We start from the raw sequence: 20889 nt of genomic DNA, 5'->3' as shown, positions 1-20889 counted from the left end.
CTGCCTCAGCCTCCCGAGTAGCTGGGACTACAGGCGCCCGCCACTTCGCCCAGCTAGTTTTTTGTATTTTTAGTAGAGACGGGGTTTCACCGTGTTAGCCAGGATGGTCTCGATCTCCTGACCTCGTGATCCGCCCGTCTCGGCCTCCCAAAGTGCTGGGATTACAGGCTTGAGCCACCGCACCCAGCTCTACAAAATAAAATTTCTAAAAAATTAGCTGGGCATAGTGGTACCCACCTGTAGTCCCAGCTACTCAGGAGGCTGAAGTGGAAGGATTGTTTGAGCCCAGGAGATCAAGGCTACAGCAAGCCATGATTGCACCACATTACAGTGCAGGCTACAGAGCAAGACTCTGTCTCAAAAAAAAAAAAAAAAAAAAAAAAAAAAAATCACTGTCAGCAAGTGACAATATAATAGTAGTTATTCCTGATGGCATGACAGGTAACTGCCATCCCTGGTCACGTTAGACAAACCATTAAAAGACCATCTGAGGAAGATAGATGGGTCATGTTGTTGTTAGAAAACCTTTTGTGACATCTTCTGGTAAGATCAGGAAAGTGCAAGCATCAGAACTTAAATGTCAGTGACCTGGAAGAAAATCTTTTCAGGAAATGTTACAGCACCAGGGTTCTTAATGGCACTAAGGACAATTCTGTGTGTATGTGGGGAAAACACCTATTTTGATGACTTTACATCAAAAAATAATACAGAAGAATCATATTCTAAATGTGAGGTGTCAGTAATACCTTAATCAATATACTTTGTTTCTATTTTCATTTTTATAACTGCATAAGAAATATAGGATAAAATATCACATAAGTCCAAAAGTTCTCCCTTTTCCCTTTCCCCTTTCCTTTCCTGACAGAGTCTTGCTCTGTTACCAGGCTGGAGTGCAGTGGTACGATCTTGGCTCACTACAACCTCTGCCTCTCAGGTTCAAGTGATTATCATACCTCAGTCTCCCAAATAGCTGGGATTACAGGTATGCACCACCACACCCAGCTAATTTGTGCACTTTTAGTAGATACGGGGTTTTGCCATGTTGGCCAGGCTAGTCTTGAACTCTTGGTCTCAAGTGATCCACCCACCTCAGCCTCCCAAAGTGTTGGGATTACAGGCATGAGACACCGTGCGTGGCCCAAGAGTTCTTTCAGTAAATACAAAACAAGAACTCTAAGTCCTAAGAGGTTATTGCATCAGAGGTATGGGCAGCAGTTTTCCTTAGTGTTAAATTTTTTTTAAAATGCAATTTATAATCAGTAGCATCTCAGATTTTATGAAATACTCTAAATCTCATTTTATGTCAGAAGCATTTTAGTTTCTCTCATGTAGATTTTACATATTCATGATGAGACCATTTCTATGTATTTTATTTTTTCTTCCATTTTCTCATTGGCAGTCTATTTATTTTTGCCTGTTTTGTAAGCAGCTACTTTATTGAATTCTCTTACTGTTTATAATTTTTTCATGGATTCTTTTGGGTTTTACAGGTATACAATGAAATAAAATTTAAACTCAAATTATTTTAAACCATCTTCTGAAATTTTACCTCGATGAAGGTAAAGATTTTCTACTACTTTTACTCTTCTACCTTGAGCACTTAGCATATTACCTTGCACAAAGCGGGTAATCAATACATATTTGTTAAATGAATTATATTAACGTATCTTACTTTGTAAAGTTACCACAACCCCTCCCCCAACAGAGATGTTGAGTTTAGTGGGGAAAAAAAAAAATCAAATATAAACCAGTATATAGTATTCCTATTTACTTCTCTCCACATGTACACACACAAATCCTGTAAGAAATCAGATATTTTATAATCAAATCTATACATGTTTGGTTATAATTAGATGTATTTTAATCATTAAAGACTCTAATTATGAAATAAGTGTTTTATTTTAAATGCTTACCTTTTGGATCTTAGATCTGACGGCTCAAACTGGATATTCATAGGTCCAGGATCTCTTTCATGATCTACCTTAGAGGTGCCAAGATGCCTAGAATCACTATTCATATTTGCCATTTTTCTCACACTCTAAGCACTGAAGAAGTTAGTCCTACACAAAGAAGATAAATAATTTAGTTTAATTTTAAAATATTTTATTATCCATAACTCATAAATATTCATGAATAAGAAACTGGAAAAATACTGGAATTTGCTGAAGATATCTTAATGAGGTATATGCCTGAAATATGTATCAGAAACTTGCTAACCTTAAATGGAGTTATTTCTTATTTTTCAGCTTACTAAAAAATAAGTGGGGCAATTCATTTTCAGTAATAAAACAGATTAGGCTATTTGGACTAATTTTTCCTGCAGGAAAAAAACTAAAAATACTGAATAAAATACTTTTAAAATCTTTAGCTTATTCCCTCATAAGGGAACTACAAAGAAGTCTTCTTAAAATGGACCAGAGGCTATAGTGTCTCACACCTATAATCCCAGCATTTTGAGAGGCTGAGGTAGATTGCTTGAGGCTGGGAGTTTGAGATGAGCCTGGGCAAAAATGGCACAACCTCATCCCCACTAAAAAACAGACAAAAGTAGTGGGGGGTGGTGGCACATGCCTGTAGTCTCAGCTACTTTGGAGGCTGAGGCTGAAGTGGGAGGATTGCTTAAACCCAGGATTTGGAAGCTATAGTGAGCTATGATTGTGCCACTGCACTCCAGCCACCTGGGTGACGGAGTGAGACCCTGTCTCAAAACAAACAAACAAAAAATGACAAAAACCCAAACAAACTGGCCGGGTGGGGTGGCTCATGCCTGTAATCTCAGCACTTTGGGAAGCCAAGGTGGGTGGGTCACTTGAGTTCAGGAGTTTAAAACCAGTATGGCCTACATGGTGAAACCCTATCTCTACCAAAAATATAGAAAAATAGCCAGGTATGGTGGCATGCTCCTGTAATCCCAGTTACTCGGCAGGCTGAGGCAGGAGAATAGCTTGAACCCAGGAGGTGGAGGTTGCAGTGAGCCAAGATCGCACCACTGTACTTCAGCCTGGGCAATAGAGCGAGACTCCATCTCAAAAAAATAAATTTAAAAAAACACCCCAAACTACTGACCACAGCATATGTGTGTATGAGCTTTTTTATTACCATAAACTGATAATTTACTACCATAAATTGCACCTCATGAGAATTTGCAAGGAACACTGAAAGCTATGAATGTAATTTAAGATTAACCTGCTTGGTAGCACTTACTTCTAGGTAACCAATAGAAGCAAATGTAAATCTTTCCTGTGAAGACACACCTTCATCGTAGGCCTTAAAGAAGTCCTGCTAACAATCATTTAAGGACAACAAACAGTGAGTCAAAAATAACCTAGCATAGCAGGAAATAAAGTACTATGAGTGAGAACAAGAAACAAAAGCAGAAACAGACCCATGAGAACTTCAACTATAAAAATCAACAGAAGAAAAATATAAAACAATAATATTTCCTATGTTTAAATAAATAACAGAAAAAGTAGACATTTTCAAAAAGTGACTTAGTATGTTTAAATAAGGACCAGAGTGAATTTTTAGGAAAAAAAAAATTCAAGAGCCAAAATTCAACACTCAATGAATGAGTTTAAAAGTTGAAGAGAAAATTAATAACACAGAAGATAAGTCAGAAGAAACTACCTAGAATGTGGCAGAGAGAGAAAAATAAAGGCAGAAAATGTGGAAAGTGTTTAAGAAACATGGAAGATAGAATGAGAAGGTCTAACAAGCATGTAATTGGAGAATCAGAAAGAAAGAAGACAGAAGTAATATCTGTAGAGATAATGGCTGATCATTAAAGGTACCTATCTACAGATTTATGAAATTTAATGAATGTAAGGAATAAATATTATAGGGTTTGAAAAAAATAAGTAGGGCTGGGCACAGTGGCTCACATCTGTAATCCCAACACTTTGGGGGGTCGAGGTGGGCGGATCACTTGAGGTCAGGAGTTTGAGACCTGCATGGCTAACATGGTGAAACACCGTCTCTACTAAAAATATAAAAATTAGCCAGGCGTGGTGGTGGGCACCTGTAATTCCAGCTTCTTGGGAGGCTGTGGTGGGAAAATCGCTTGAACCAGGGAGGCAGAGGTTGCAGTGAGCCAAGATTGCACTACTGCACTCCAGCCTGGTCATCACAGAGTGAGACCTCTTCTCAAAAAAATAAAACAAACAAAACAAAACAAAAAGAAAAAAAGAATTAAAATTCCAGACCAAAGGGGGAAAAAAAAAGTCAGATGAAGGTCTTGGAATTAAAATGTCCAAAGGTCCTTATGTTGTCCAGATCAATATCACACATTGATGTTGTTATTTTAAGGTAACTATTAATAGAAAGCAGTGTATAACCTTACATTTAGTAGAGGGGAAAGAAGAAGGATAAAAAATATCTGAACTAAAGGAAGGCAAAAGAGGAGAAGAAATACAAAATAGGTGGGAAAAAGTAGAAAGCACAGGATAAATAAGATCCTCTCATTCTTTCTTCAGCCTATGCTAATCATATCTTTCCTATCACTATACAGAAGCTGTTCTTATTAGATCACTAAAGACCTCCATATCGCTCACCCCAAGGGTTATTTTTCAGTCCTTAACTTACTTGACCTATTGGAAATATTTGCCAAAAGGATCACTTTCCTCCTTGATAAGCTGGATTCACTAAGCCTCCAGGTTTTTTCCCTACCTCACTGGTCCCTCCTACTTCTCTGCCTCCTTTGATGCTTTCTCATTTCTCAGATCCCTTTACAGTTGCAGAGTTCCAAGGTTCAGTCTTGATCTACCCTCAATCTCTTGGTAATCTTATGCAGTCTTATGGTTTTACTATCATAGCTTGTGCTGTCCAATACAGTAGCCACTAGTTAGATGTGGCTACTTAAATTAACTAAAATAAAAAAATTCAGTACCTCAGTCACACTAGCTACATCTGATGTGCTCAAAATCCACATGTGGCTAGTGGCTACCATATTAGACAGTATAGATATAAACATTTTTCCATCATTGTAGAAAGTTCTGTTGATTTAGGCAATGACAACTTCCACGCTAATATCTCTAGCCTAAACTTCTCTTTTGAATTTCAGACTTGTATATTCAACTGCCTGCTCAACATCTTTAGCTAGATGTAACAGACAACTCAAACCTAACATGTCCAAAACGGGATTTCTGATTTTCTTCCCCCAAAACTACCCCACCTAGTGTTTTCCTATTTCAGTTGATAAAATCTCTTTCTACCTGCTCAGGCCAAAATTCTTGGAACCACTCATTACGTCTTTTTCTCAGTCTACATTCAACCCATTAGGAAAACTTATTGGCTTTTCCTTCAAATATATCCAGAATCTAATCACTATCATTTCTTACCAAGATTACCACAACAGCATTCTAACGGAGCTCCCTGCTTCTATCCTTATCCCCCTACACTCTACACTACACAGCATGTCAAGAGTTGTAGAAAAGGGTAATAAGGAATCTGGCCTTACCCAGCTTGTTGTTAGAATTAAAGGGAGTGCTACTGACACCCAGTGGGTAGAGGTCGGGGATGCTGATGAAATAAATAGGTCTTAACATGTAAAAGCAAAGTATGTAGCTTTATTACTTACCCTGTAAGTTACTATTATTATCCTTATTTTATAGATAAGGATACACAGCAGAGAAGTAACTGATCACAAAGTTAGTAAGTGGCAGGGTTGAAATTAAAAATGAGGTAGTCTAAATCCAGAGCCTGTGCGCTTTACCACTACGGTGTGCTGTCTTTCCTGATCCTTGCCAGTTCTTTCTCAGTCCCCTGTATCTTTCACCTTCTTCTGTTTCTTGTTACTGCCCAGACTACACAACAAGTACAGTTTTATTGTTGTCATATTTGTTTAATGGACTCATATGTCCACTTTTCTTAATTTTCTAAATGTAACATTTATGAAACGGTAGGAAGAAAATAAAGTTTTTGAATCGGAAATCCTGTATCTAACACTCACTACCTGTGTAACTTGGCACTAACCATTTAATCTCCATGAAACTATCTCTGCATCTTCAAAATTAAAAAAAATTAATGTTCGAGGATTAAATGAGATTACACATATTACATTTAGCATAATTTTTTTTTTTTTTTTTTTTTTTTTGAGACAGGTTCTCACTCTGTCACCCAGGCTGGAGTGCAGCGACATGACCATGGCTCACTGCGGCCATGACCTCTTGGGCTTCAGTGATCCTCCCACCTCAGTGTGCACCACCATGCCTGGCTAATTTTTTTTTTTTTTTGGTAGAGACGGGGTTTTACTATGTTGCCCAGGCTGGTCTTGAACTCCTGATCTCAAGTCAACTTTTTGCCTCAGCTTTCCAAAATGCTAGGATTAAAGGCATGAGCCACCATGTCTGACTTCATTTAGTACTTTGTAATGGGAAAATAAATGTTCAAATGTATTATCATTCCCATCAAAAACCAAATGAAAACACTTGCTCTTTTTTTTTTTAAACATAGGCAGCCTCTTGAGGTTTTTCCTTTTTTAAGTGAAAAAAATTCTTCTTCAGTAAAGAACATCTAGGCAAATGATGTCAACCTGCCACTGATTATTATGTGATACAGATGTTGGCAACATGTTCCATTTCCCAAATATGTGCATTTTCTTTTCTCTGTTGCTTTGATTTCCACTTCCCTTTTCTCTTCTGCTTTTCTGCCCAACGTTTAAGCAAGTCAAAGCTCTCTTTAACTTAGTCCTACTAAAGACAAACAAAGTTAAATAAAAATATTAAAGTAGTACCTTACAACAGTAACTTAAAAAAAAGTAAAACCAAAATACCACTATTTCCAAACAAGAAGGGCTTCATTTCTATATCTTATGAAGGGAGTGTGATGGTAAAAATGATGATCTATTTTAAGATGTGACAACTAAAATACTGAGTAATGGTAAACCCCGAACAATATATTCATTCAACAAGTTCTCAACAAGTCCCTACAATATACTGAGGTATTGAAAAACATAGAAAAAAAAATTTAAGTCATGATCCCTACCCTCAATAAAGTTAAAAAAAAAATCATTTATGAAGCCTAGAGAACTCAAGTAACTTGTCCTAAATCACTTGAATAATAAAACATAGTAGGATGCTAATAACCAATTCCCATTTTCAGTTCTTCATTTCACCTTTAGCTCAAATCTACACCAACTGCTAGCCCTAGCTGTCAAATTAGCTTAGTAATAGATCAGTGCAAAATGTATTCTTTTAAGGTAAAAAGAATAAATAAGCTGACTCTTTGAGACACAGATTCATATAATGTATTATACACATTCGAAAATCTATAGCATAAAAATGTTCTTGACTATAAAGTATATTATTCAATAATTGTTATGAAAATCCCACTAAGATGGGACCAACTGAGATAAAGTTACTCATTACTGTTAATTTCATTAAAATAGTTGAGAAGCAAAAAACAAAAGCCTGCTCTTTCTCTTCCTTCCTTTACATAATAAAACTGATTAACAATTCTATTGACTTGTTTGGTCTTAAGTTTTAAAATCAAAAGGCAGAATTTTTCAAAATTAACCTTCTAATTTATGACATTAAGATGCAATGAAGTTAGGATTGATGGAATCTGTTAAATTTTCTTAGTTTAAAACTATCAGATTGACTAATTAACTTGAAAAGATGATTCCCCAGATGTAATAAATGAAAACATTCTATATAAATGGGCCTGGCATGGTGGCTTATTCCTGTAATCCCAGTACTTCGGGAGGCTAAGGCAGGAGGACCCTCTGAGGCCAGGAGATTCAGAGTCGAGACCAACCCTGGCAACATGGCAAGACCGTATCTCTACAAAATTTTATATATATATTAGCCAGGCATGGTGGTGCTCGCCTATAGTCCCAGCTACTCAGGAGGCTGAGGTGGGAGGACAGTTGGAGCAAGAGGGTTTGAGGTCTCAGTGAGCTATGATCACACCTCTGCAGTCCAGTCTGGGCAGAAGAGTGAGACCTTGTCTCAAAAAATAAAATACAATACAATACCAACAAAAAATATGTTTTAAATTAACCTGGGTGTAGCACCAGAATTAAAAGCTTAGGAAAGAAATAAACATACTGTAGAGAAGTTCCATTTAGAATTGTATTATAGCTTTACAGATTTTTAAAGCATTCTCTCAATTCAAAAAATTAAACATTTTAGAAGTTGAAAAGATGATTGTAAGGAAGCCAGTATCCTTTCATCAAAAAGAATAACATAGAACTTGGGAAAAACTTGTTCAGGAAACTCTAAAACACATGAAATTTTAAAAAACCAATAAGTTAGTAAGTACAAGCATTTAGAACAATGTCAACCACTTACCAAACTGTGTAAAAGTTTGCTATTATTATTTTTGAACTTAATGAAGGTTAATAAAAGTTTTATATTGTAGGGAAGAACAGCAATCTATATAATTGTTAAGAAATGTCAGAGAAAAATTTTAATATTGATAAGTAGCCAGAACCTTATCACTCCTAAATCTCCAACAACGGATAAAAGCACTTTGAGAAAGTACCGCAAAGCATTAATTTGTTTGAATTATACACACTGGGTAATTTGAGATTTAGGCTATTCTGGTGCTATCAAGTAGTATGTGGTGGTTGACAGCTCACAAGTAAGATTGCCCGGATGTGAATCTTGGCTCTGCCATTCGTTAACTGTGCAACTTTGGACAACTTACTTAAATTCCCTAAGATTCACGGGTTTTGGAAATAATAAAAACACTAGTCTTACAGGGTTTCGGATGAAAATGAGATAATACATATAATGTGCCTGGTACACAGTGAATATTCAATAAACATAACTATCACTTTTTATTATGAATTTGGCTGTTTAAAACTAGAAAAATTACTCATTGGAAGGACATACAAGAAGAAACTTTTTTTAAAAGAAAAAGAAAAAATATGTATTGGCTTAATTTAGCGGCCTGAACAAAATCAGCTGACATATCTACATGCCTTTAGTATAAAGTTAGCAAACTTAGCAAGGTAAGAAAAATAAAAAGGTTGACCTTCATATAACAGAATTATTGAACTGCCACAAACAAGATAGCACTAAAGGATATCAAAAAGACAAAACTTGGTGTCATTTATGAAGGAAAATTGAGAGAAAAAGACAAGTTAATAGAAGATAGTGGGAGACGGAACTAACATTTATTTACTGAATGCCTAATACTGGCCTAATGTTTTACATGTTATTGTTTAAATCCAACTAATCTTTAGAATTTGGGAAATGGGTATTACCTTCATATCACAGAAAGAAAGAAAAGAAAGAAAGGAAGGAAGGAAGGAAGGAAAGGGAAAGGGAAAGGGAAAGGGAAAGGGAAAGGGAAAGGGAAAAAAGGAAAGGAAAGGAAAGGAAAGAAATTGAAGCTCAGAGAAGTAACTTGTCCTAAATCACTAAGCTAATAAAACCATATTTGGGATTGAAACCAGGTCACTTTGATTCTAAATGCTATTTCCAGTATACTCTAATGTCTGCCTTTAAAAGGAGGAGTTAGGCTGGAAGACAAAAGAAGCATCTGAAAATCAGGTCTTCTTTGTTTAGTTTTATAAATATAAAATAATAGCTATAATGGCAAATGACCTTAAACTCTTTTTTTTTTTTTTTTTTTTTGTGATGGAGTCTCGCTCTGTCACCCAGGCTGGAGTGCAGTGGTGCAATCTCGACTCACTGCAACCTCCGCCTCCCAGGTTCAAGCAATTCTCCTGCCTCAGCCTCCCAAGTAGCTGGGACTACAGATGCCCGCCACCACACCCAGCTAATTTTTTTGTGTTTTTAGTAGAGACGGGGTTTCACCATATTGGCCAGGCTGGTCTCGAACTCCTGACCTTGTGATCTGCCGGCTTCAGCCTCCCAAAGTGCTAGGATTACAGGCATGAGCCACTGCGCCCGGCTGGCCTCAAACTCTTTAAGACATAATCAAGACTAGAATGAGTGAAACTTCATGCCTGGGTATCCGGATTACACATTAAACACCATGAATCTGTTTTTCTTGAAGCAAGCTAGTTTAGGTAAATTTCTTTTGTTGAACTTTTTTGTCTCAAGGTTCAATATTTCCTTAGCCAGCAACAACCCTTCCAGTGGCAGTGAAACAAGGGAAAGGACAGAGTAGTAAAAACATATCTGCCTAAACAATGGCAGAAATATATGGCTATACTTTCTAATTTACTTTGTAAACCAATATACTCTGTAGTATTCGTTCCTAAACTAAACTGAGAATGTGGGTGAGTTTAGAGAGAGAATATCCTTTCACTTTCTGGAAATTAATACTTTACTTAAAGATTGAAAGTGAAGAAACCAGGAAAGAGGAGAAATCTAGAAAGATCCTTGGATTTCAGTGAACCTTACCAAAAAGTGAAATCAAGGTTGGGGAAAAATGTGAGGGCCACTGAGGAATTAAAATTTCCAGTTTAGTCACCTATGTGTATTTGTTCTGAGCAAATCCAAAGTTCTGTGGCATAGTAGAATTAGCTATTTATTCTAAATAAGTAGAAAACTGATGATTTTAAATAACAAATCATAAATGAGGAGTTCAAAGTCCCTGGTGCCTTTCAAAGATTTATAATATTCAAGTAAATAAGAATAACTGAAAGAAAATTGGTAATTTGCAGTTGTCTCAATTAGTCAACTAGCACGATCTCAAATTTTCAACAGCAATTTAATGCCTTCTCCTTTTTCCCCACACAGAGCCAAGGTGGAATTTTTTTTTATTTCAATTTTTTAATTTTTAATTTTTTTTGTAGATGGTACAAGTTTTATCACAACAGAAACAACTATACTTGTTGCTCCCGAGAATTTTAGGTGACTACAGATATGCTTTTCTTTCTTTCTTTCTCTCTCTCTCTTTCTTTCTTTCTTTTCTTTCCTTCTTTCTTTTGAGACAGGGTCTCACTTTGTCACCCAGGCTGGAGTGCAGTGGCACAATCTGGGCTTGCTGCAACCTCCTCCCGCCAGGCTCAAGCTGTCCTCCCACCTCAGCCTCCCAAGTAGCTGTGACCCCAGTTGTGCGCCACTATGTTGCCCAGCCTAGCCTCAAGTAATCTTCTTGCCTCAGCCTCCCAAAGTACCAAAGTGCTGGGATTATAGGCATGAGCCACCATGCCTAGTCTTAAAGTTTTTTTGAATGTCTTGATGAGAAGTATAAAATATTCTGAAGTTTGATGAATTACGTTGAGAGGTGAATTAGAGTTCCATAGCAAATATCACATAGGTGATAATGCAGAATAGTTTATCAATGATTAACTAAAATGCTAAATACTTCTATAACATTAATTTGTCAGACATAACATTGATATAATTTGCGCTAAATATACAAGATGACATAAACAGACATGCTCCAGCCTGGCCAACATGGTGAAACCCTGTCTCTACTAAAAATACAAAAATTAGCCAGGAGTGGTGGCACACGCCTGTAGTCCCAGCTACATTGGAGGCTGAGGTAGCAGAATTGCTTGAACCTGGAAGGCAGAGGTTGCAGAGCAAGACTCTGTCTCAAACAATACAAAACAAAACCAAACCAAACCCAGACATAATCACTTTAACATCTCACTCAATCTCTGAGTTTTAAAACAAAGTCCCAGATACAAGACCACTAAGTCAAACCTAAGTCATTAAATGAGTCTGTAATTGTTTAAGATTGGTTTTAGTATGGAGTTCTGCTATGATTTGAATGTTTGTGTCCCCTCCAAAATTAGTATGTTGAAACTTAATTGCCAATGTTACAGTATTAAGAGGTAGACCCTTTTGGAGGTAATTATGTCAGGAGGGCAGAACTCTTATGAATGGAGTGGGTTGAAGGGAACTAGCTAGACCCCTTTTGTCTTTCCATCCCTTCCCCCATGTGAGGACACAGCATCAAGGCACCATCTTGGAAGCAGAGACCAGATCCTCACTAAACATCTTGATTGGTACTTTCAACTTTTATTTAAAATGTTGGTGACTGAGTCAGGTATGGTGGCTCATGCCTGTAATCTCAGCTACTCGGGAGGCTGAGGTGAGAGAAGTGCTTGAGCCCAGGAGTTCGAGATTGTAGCGAACTACAATGGCACCACTGCATTCCAGCCCAGGTGACAGAAGGAGACTCTGTCTCTAAAAGAACAAAAAATGTAGTGCCTGGACTGAAGCACTTCTCTCCATAAAAAGGACATAGAGAGTAATCAAAGAAAACTGGTATAACATTATTTTAAAAAGTTATTGACTGTGATTATTGGTGTATCTCAAAGAATATCAGCTCTTTCTATACTAGGCTCAGAAATGTCTTTTCATAATTCTTTGCAAAAACAAATCTATAGTATCTATGCCAAGATGCTAGCATCAATCTGTAATAGAATACACTAGCTTGTGCTCAAATAAATGTGACTATGGACCCACATACAACTATTATATATGTTCTTTCTCAGAGACTAAAAATGAGCATTACTGAATACTTCTGTGTATATTATAGAGTTTCAGATACTACATTTATGCTCAGAGTACTAGGCTAGGGGTTGACATATTTTTTTCTGTAAAGGGTCTGATAATAAATACTTAGGCTTTTTGAGGCATATAGTTTCTGCAGTTACTCAATTCTACCTGTTGAAAGGCAACTAAGTGTGCATGGCTGTGTTCCAATAGAACTTTATGAAAAAAATATATCTGTCAGCAGACCAAATTTGGTCATAGTTTACTTACCTCTGTAGTATGCCAACATAAAAGCAAATGGAATCACAACACAAAAAAGGCACCCTGGTGGAAGCAGTTATGCTATGTATATCAGTTATGCTATGTATATATGTTTTCTTCCGTATTAGTCTGTAACAGCTATAAACTCCAATAACAAACTTACCTAAATTGCTTCCTGATGAATCATGTACTGGTTAGCCGATAGGATCTATAATGCTCCTATTCTGATGTGACAGTTGGAACATGCTTCCAACCTGATCAATAAATGCTTCAAAAGGCATTAAATTTGACAGTGCCGGAAGATAGTGTGGTCTCACAAAGAAATTACCAAAGCAATGCTATGGTACCAAAGAATCTCTCCTTCTACACTGGAAACACTAAATGTTCTCAAGTTATATTTAAGTGATAAGAAAGAAAGAACCCTAGCAAAGGACAGAAATTTAAGTATGCTATAAAATGCAGGCCTGGTAGACATTTTTAACCTCTAAGTGATTTTTTTTTTTAACTTTTATGCCCATATATACTTTTTAAAAAAATACCATATAGGTCCAGTGTGGTGGCTCATGCCTGTAATCCCAACGCTTCGGGAGACTGAAGCAGGCGGATTGCTTGAACCCAGGAGTTCAAGGTTACAGTGAGCTATGATAGTGCCACTGCACTAAAGCTTGAGTATCAGAGCAAAAAGAACCCCAAAAAGAAAAAAAAATACTAAACAATACTATTTTAATTTGTAGTTCAGGTTGGTATTCCATCCTCCTATGCTGAGTTACCCTTTATTGTAAATATTAAGGGTATTACAAAATCACAATTAAAAGTATATTATTTTATGTATGTAACTGAAATATATAGTATTTAAGATTGTGATTGGACATCTAAGGCTAACTGGCTGGCCACGTGTCTCACGCCTGTAATCCCAGCACTTTGGGAGGCCGAGTCAGGCGGATCACGAGGTCAGGAGATTGAGACCATCCTGGCCAACATGGTGAAACCCCGTCTCTACCAAAATACAAAAAAAAAAATTAGCCAGGTGTGGTGGCGTGTGCCTGTAGTCCCAGCTACTTCGGAGGCTGAGGCAGAGGAATCACTTGAACTCAGGAGGCAGAGGTTGCAGTGAGCCGAGATCGCGCCACTGCACTCCAGCCTGGCAACAGAGCGAGACTCCATCTCAAAAAAAAAAAAAGAAAAGAAATCTAAGTCTAGCTGTTCTCAGAGGTCTAGGGGAAGGAAAGGTAAATTTTATTTTCTTAGAAACAAAGAAACTATAGATGACAACTTTTTTTTTTTTTTTTTTGGACAGGGTCTCGCTCTGTGGCTCAGGCTGGAGTGCAGTGGTGCAATCTTGGCTCACTGCAACCTCTGCCTGCCAGGCTCAAGTGATTCTCCTGCCTCAGCCTCCCAAGTAGCTGGGATTACAGATGAGAGGCACACCACCACGCCTGGCTGATTTTTGTATTTTTAGTAGAGACAGGGTATAACCATGTTCACCAGGCTGGTCTTGAACTCCTAACCTCAAATGATCCGTCCACTTCAGCCTCCCAAAAGTGTTGGGATTACAGGTGTTAGCTACCACAATCGGCCCAACCTTCTATCTTAACATGAAGTTTGTAGTTGTTTACGAGGCAGAGAGATTTTTCTTAAGTTAGGACATGGGTTATTTTGACCTATTGAAACATTTTTTTGTTTTGTTTTTGTTTTTTTTTTTTTTTTTGAGACAGAGTCTCACTCTGTCACCAGGCTGGAGTGCAGTGTGCAACGATCTCGGCTCACTGCAACCTCCGCCTCCCAGGTTCAAGAGATTCTCCTGCCTTAGCCTCGTGAGTAGCTGGGACTACAGGCATGCGCCACCACACCTGGCTAGTTTTGGTATTTTTTTTAGTAGAGACTGGGTTTTACCATATTGGCCAGGACAGTCTTGATCTCATGACCTCGTGATGTGCCTGCCTCAGCCCCCCAAAGTGCTGGGATTACAGGTGTGAGCCACTGCGCCCGGCCGAAACGTTTTTAAAAAAACCTTTCTCCTCAGCAGCTGCCTGCTATCCTACATATGTCAGATCTTTGTCATGTCTGAAAATATTAAAAAGAAAAAAGGGGCCGGGCGCGGTGGCCCACGCCTGTAATCGCAGCACTTTGGGAGGCCAAGGCGGGAGGATCATTGAGATCAGGAGTTCAAGACCAGGCTGGCCAACATGGTGAAACCCCATTTCTACTAAAAATACAAAAATTATTGGGGCGTGGTGGCGGGCAGCTGTAATCCTAGCTACTCAGGAGGCTGAGGCACGAGAATCGCTTGAACCAGGGAGGCGGAGGTTGCAGTGAGCCAAGATCGCTCCACTGCACTCCAGCCTGGGCGATAGAGCGAGACTCTGTGTGTGTGGGCGGGGGGAAGAAAAGAAAAAAGAAAACAAAGTGGAGGTACAACTTATAGTGTGCTGATCTACGAGGGGGACGGAGCTCGGCAATGGATAAGACACTGCCCGGGAGTCATAACAATTAGGTTTTAGTCAAGTTTGCCATTAAATGGTTACCTGGTGTTGAGTGGGTTTCTCCAACTCGGTGGACTTCAGTTTCCTTCTCTGTAAAATGAGGAGAATGCGCTTGACTAGCTGCTCTCAAACCCCTCTTCCAGCTCTACTATGCTGACATGTCAAGCTACCCACTATCGACACACTCATTCTCACAACTGAGTCGTGTGAAAAGCGTGGCGAGGGCTTACCAATCATGGCCCTCACCCCATCTGTGGTCCTAGCTCAAGGCGTAAAGGGGGTTCCTCCCTCATGTTCCCCCCTAGATCTCCCCAACTCGGGATGGAGAAAGGTGCTCCTAGCCGTGATCGCGCCACCTCACTCAAGCCCAAGCGACGGAGGGAGACCCTGTCTCAAGAGAGAGAAAGAAGGGTGCTCCCATTCCTACAAGCTCCCCAATTCTCCTGCTCCCTCCTTCTCTCACCCGAGGGTCAGGGTGTTCATTTACCCTAACCCTATCTTTTCCCTAAGGCTCCAGCTGACACCGACTCCCACATACACTCGGATTCCCTCAGACCCCGAGGGACTCCTGACTTCCTTTCACTGAGCCCTTGAGGAGCGCGCGCAGTGCCTCCGGAGCAGTCTCCGCGGCTCCAGGCTTTGGCCTCTCCGATCCCCAAAAGAAGCTACGGTTCTGACGCGCTACATTGAAGAACTATCCCAGGTGACAGCCTCAACCCTTCCCGCCGCCTTCCCTCGGATACCTCCCCACCTCCCCGAGAGGCGAGTATGCTAGACGTGGGAACGTGATCTACCTGAGGAGGCCGAGCCTTCAACCTTGGAGAACTAGACGAGAAGATGAAGACTCCCTTCCCAAATTCTCACAATTTGCGACCGCGGGCCTCCCAGTCCAAACAGGAAGCGGCAACAGACTAGGCCGCGGGGGCCGGCGGGGGTTGGAGTTCTGAATGCGCCAAGCCGGCGGTCGCTGTCACACCTCTCGCCGCTACGGACTACAACTCCCAGAGGGCTCTGCGACGGCCAGCACGCCCATCACCGCAGGGCCCAGCCCCAAGGCTTCAGGAGACTGGGCAGCCGGCCCACCTAGGTAGGCAAGTCTGGTCGGAACTGCAGCCCGGAGTTTGCTCCAGTTCCTTGTCCCGGCTGGAGGCCGGGAGGGATAGTAGAAGGAATGCGATCTCTTGCCATTCATAGAGCCCCGGAGGCCACGTGAGAAAACGCTGATGCGGCACCTCCATCGAGGGATCACCCCTCTTTTGGGCTTTCCAGGCGCGTGTTGTGTGATCTAGTTACGTCCTTGGACCCTACAGACGCAAAGGGAAGCTGGTTTGAAAAAACTGTTGAGTTGGCATGCTCCCTCCGTCGTCTAGATATTTGGGTTTGTTTTTTAAAACTGTGTTTGCAAGTTAGTCTCTAGGCTAAAAGCGGCTTTACAAGGATTTTAGAGGCCCACCCCACATACCCAGCAATTTTCCCCAAAACCTCCCCAAGTAAACATACAGTCTAAGTAAAATTAATGTGTTTGTTATGAAAATCAGTTCAAGGTCAGTCCCTGAAAAGCATGTGGCAACCCTAAGCTCTTCTTACAAAGGAAGCCAGTAGCTCTTTTTGTTTCTTTTTCTTTTTTCTGTTTAAACCAGAAAAAAAACAGTGTCTGTAATGCCAGAAAAAAACTCAAAATTTAGGCCGGCTCCGTGGCTTATGCCTGTAATCCCAGCATTTTGGGAGGTTGAGGTGGGAGAATCACTTGAGGCCACTTGAGTTGGAGACCAGTCTGGGCAACATAGGGAGACCCCATCTCTACAAAAGAATTCAAAAAATTAACTAGGGAGGGTGGCACCTGCCTGTAGTCAAGCTTACTTGGGAGGCTGAGGCAGGAGGATCGTTTGAGGCCAGGAGTTAAGGCGGCAGTGGGCTGTGATGGTGCCACTGCACTGTAGCCTGGATGACAGAGCAAGACCCTGTCTCAAAAACAAAACGAAACAAAACAAAAAAACTAAACTTGAAAATTCAAATTTAGACTGGGCACGGTGGCTTACACCTGTAATTGCAGCACTTTGGGAGGCTGAGGAGGGCAGATCACAAGGTCAGGAGTTTGAGATCAGCCTGACCAACATGGTGAAACCTGTCTCTACTAAAAATACAAAAATTAGCCAGGCATGGTGGCGGGTGCCTGTAATCCCAGCTACTCTGGAGGCTGAGGCAGAAGAATCGCTTGAACCCAGGAGGCAGAGGTTGCAATGGGCTGAGTTTGTGCCACTGCGCTCTGGCATGGGAGACAGAATAAAAATTCAAATTTAACAAATAGCTAACATTGAATGCCAAGAATTTTACGTGTATATCTTTTTAAGTCTTTACCACAGTTCTGGAAATGATAATATCTCTTTAAGTCTTTATCACAGCTCTAGAAATGTATATTTTTCCTGTCTTACAGATAAGGAAATAGTCCCAGAGAATTTAAGTGCCTTGTACAATGCCAAACAACTACTAAGTGGCAGAGGATCTGGAATTCGTGCTAAGATCTTATCCCAAAGCCTGTGTGCTCTCAAACATTGCATCTGTTATGGAGGGCTTGACAAATGCAAGGCAAACGATTTAATGAATGTTGTCTTTCAGGGAGATAAAAGTTGTTTTGCTGATGGTATTATTGTTCAAAAACTTTTTGAACTGCTCTTTGGCCCTGCCTTCAAGTCAGGGCCAGTCAAGTAACACAAGTCAGTAATACATTCTTCTGGTAGTTTCAGTGATAGCAAGCTTTCTTTTTTCTCTGCATTCCAGGCTGAGAAAATAATTTCAAGCAAGGCTGGGAAACACAAAAGTAAATAGTATGAAATTATGTCAGCAAAAAATGGGAAAAAACTAGGGAACTAAAAAATGAATAAGCTGGCAAAACTGTCAGAAGCACCTTTTTTGGAAACTCTAAAACTGATTAAAAAAAAAAAAAAAACAACCTCACAAAAGCCAGGAGAACATGTAATGAAGAAAAAACTGCTGAATTTTTGTAAGAGAGTTCTGTGGTCATCTACTTTTCAAGCTGGCAGTGGCCTTTAAGATGGCAGCCACATTCCTGGTGTGGGTTGCTGGCACCAGAGGGAGCACTATGGACCTTATCCTCAAGGAATTGTAGGTGTGTTTTGACCTCTCTGATGGTTTCCTGAAGGTTCAACTCAAGGGCTTGCCTTTGTTTCACCTGCCTCAGAGCTTCCTCAGGGCTCAGGCAGCTTCCCAGGCAGTGTTTGTCAAAAACATTAGAGGCAAACAGCCAGTGTCACAGAAAGCATGGTATGAAAGCCAGGGCAAGCAATAAACAGACAAAAATCCTGGGAAGGAAGAGGCTGGAGAAGGAGATACTTGGGGGAATAAGGGCTTTGGAAAGCTTCATTTTTTTCTGGGGAATCTAGAAGGCCATCGGCATGCCCTGGTCTGGATGCATACTCAGAAAAAACCTAAGAACACTGTAAACTCTCACCTCTGACTGACCTTTAGCCTTAATGCAAGCAGGAAGTGAAGGCTAAGGCGGCATTGTAAACTACTTATTTGAGCATTGAAGGGGTGCTGCAACACATAGCTAATTGGCAAAGACTGGGAGTGTTTTCTCACTTTGGGCTTTTATCTTTTTATTTTTTGGTTCCAGACTTTTAATAAAAGAAATAAACAACAATAACAAACCCTGGTAGGGAGTGGGAGGAACAGATACCCAGAATTATCACATTATAAACAAAACGTCCAATTTTCAACAACAAAAAATTATGCAGCATGCAAAGAAACAAGAAGGTATGGCTTATTTACAAGGAAAAAATTTTTAAAGAACATTCCTTTGGGAAGCCCAGACATTGTCAGTTGCCTTCAGTATGCTCAAAGAACAAAGAAAATAATAGACAATAACTAAAGGAAACCAGGAAAAGTGAATTGTTCAATAAATAGAGGTTACTGTTAAAGAGGTAGAAATTATAAAAAGAAACCAAATAGAGTTGCTGGAGTTGAAAAGCACAATAGTTGAAATATAATGTTCACTGGAGGGGTTCAATAGTGGATTTGAGCAGGCAGAAGAAAGATTGGGGAATTTGAAGATATATCAAGAGTATACAGTTTGAGGAACAGAAAGAAAAAATAAGAAAAAGGAACAAGACCTGTAAGGATTGTGGGACACCATCAAGCAAACATTTGCATAGTGGGAATTCCAAAAGGAGAGGAGAAAAGAAAGGAGTGTAAAGAATATTTGAAGATATAATAGCTGAAAAATTACCAAATTTAATGAAAGACAGGAATCTACACATCTAAGAAGCTCAATGAACTTCAGGGTGGATAAACTGAAAGGCATCTACACCAAGACAAATTGTGATTAAATTGTTAAAAGACAAAAACAAAGAATTTTGACAACAGCAAGAGAGAAATGACTGGTCATGTATAAGGAATCTTCATTAAGAGTAACAGTAGACTTATCATCAGAAACCATGGAGCTCAGAAGGCAGTGGAATGACATAAGTGCTGCAAATAAAAGCCAAAAAAGAATCATGAATCTGGCAAAAGTATCCTTAAAGAATGAAGGAGACGGCCGGGCGCGGTGGCTCACGCCTGTAATCCCAGCACTTTGGGAGGCTGAGGTGGGCGGATCACAAGGTCAGGAGATCGAGACCACGGTGAAACCCCGTCTCTACTAAAAATACAAAAAATTAGCCGGGCGCGGTTGTGGGCGCCTGTAGTCCCAGCTACTCGGGAGGCTGAGGCAGGACAATGGCATGAACCCGGGAGGCAGAGCTTGCAGTGAGCCGAGATCGCGCCACTGCACTCCAGCCTGGGCGACAGAGCGAGACTCCGTCTCAAAAAAAAAAAAAAAATGAAGGAGAAATAAATATGTTCCTAGAACAACAAAAAAGGAGGGAGTTCATAACTACAAGGAATACTAAAGGAAGTCCTTCAGCCTGAAAAGAGGCTAGGAGAGAGTAACTCAAAGCCATATGAAGAAATAGAGAACATCAGTAAAGATAACTACATAGGTGAAATTAAAAGTAAGTAGTTTTCTATTTTTGGGTTTGTAATTCCTCTTTTTTAAGAAAAAGGATTTAAAAAATAAATGCATAAAAGAATAATCATAAATCTATATTAATGAGCACATAATATATAAAGATGTAATTTTAGACAGTGCTACCCTAATAGTTGAAGAATTCAACACCTTGCATTCCATAAAGGCCCAGATAGAAGATCAACAAAAAAGTTGAAGTCTCGAACAACACATAAACCAACTAGCTCTAACAGACATTTATATGACACCACCGCCTCCCAAGAACAGCAAAGTGTATGATATGGTTTGGCTCTGTCTCTCCACCCATATCTCATCTTGAATTGTACTCCTATAGTTCCCACGTGTTTTGGGAGGGACCTGGTGGGAGATAACTGAATCATGGGGGCAGTTTTCCCCATACTGTTCTTGTGGTAGTAAGTCTCATGAGATCTGATGGTTTTATAAGGGGTTTCTACTTTTGCTTCTCTCTCATCCTCTCTTTGCCTGCCATCATCTGCATGAGATGTGACTTGCTCCTCCTTGCCTTCTGCCATGATTAGGAGGCCTCCCCAGCCATGTGGAACTGTAAGTCCAATTAAACCTCTTTCTTTTGTAAATTGCCCAGTCACAGATATGTCTATATCAGCAGTGTGAAAATAGACTCCATACAGTAAATTGGCACCAGTGGAGTGGGGCGCTGCTGAAAAGATACCTGAAAATGTGGAAGCAACTTTGGAACTGGGTAACAGGCAGAGGCTGGAACAGTTTGGAGGGC

The 20889-nt window shown here is 39.9% G+C and overlaps 1 protein-coding gene across 9 annotated transcripts in view; it reads right to left on the bottom strand.

Annotated features, from left to right (window-relative positions):
• Positions 1–16061, bottom strand: part of LOC105499392 (solute carrier family 38 member 9) — an 87320-nt gene extending 71259 nt beyond the window's left edge. For 6 of the 9 annotated variants that reach the window (XR_011625021.1, XR_011625022.1, XR_011625020.1 and 3 more), the window contains exons 1-3: positions 15907–16061; positions 15155–15202; positions 1914–2060 (exon numbers count right to left, since the gene is read on the bottom strand). Coding sequence is in view for 3 of the 9 variants with exons in the window: in XM_011771939.2 (XP_011770241.1) it covers positions 1914–2026 (113 nt within the window). In the remaining 6 variants the exon portion in view is untranslated. Of the gene's footprint in view, positions 1–1913; positions 2061–3204; positions 3283–15154; positions 15203–15906 lie in introns of those variants that run through there. The other 3 variants (XM_011771940.2, XM_071098919.1, XM_071098916.1) reach the window with 2 other exon arrangements.
• Between the last annotated feature and the right edge of the window lie 4828 nt (positions 16062–20889).

Source organism: Macaca nemestrina, chromosome 6 (genome assembly GCF_043159975.1).
Source record: "Macaca nemestrina isolate mMacNem1 chromosome 6, mMacNem.hap1, whole genome shotgun sequence".
Classification (NCBI taxonomy): domain Eukaryota; kingdom Metazoa; phylum Chordata; class Mammalia; order Primates; family Cercopithecidae; genus Macaca; species Macaca nemestrina.
Note: the sequence above shows the minus strand (reverse complement) of the source record. Positions and strands in the feature narration are given on the sequence as shown.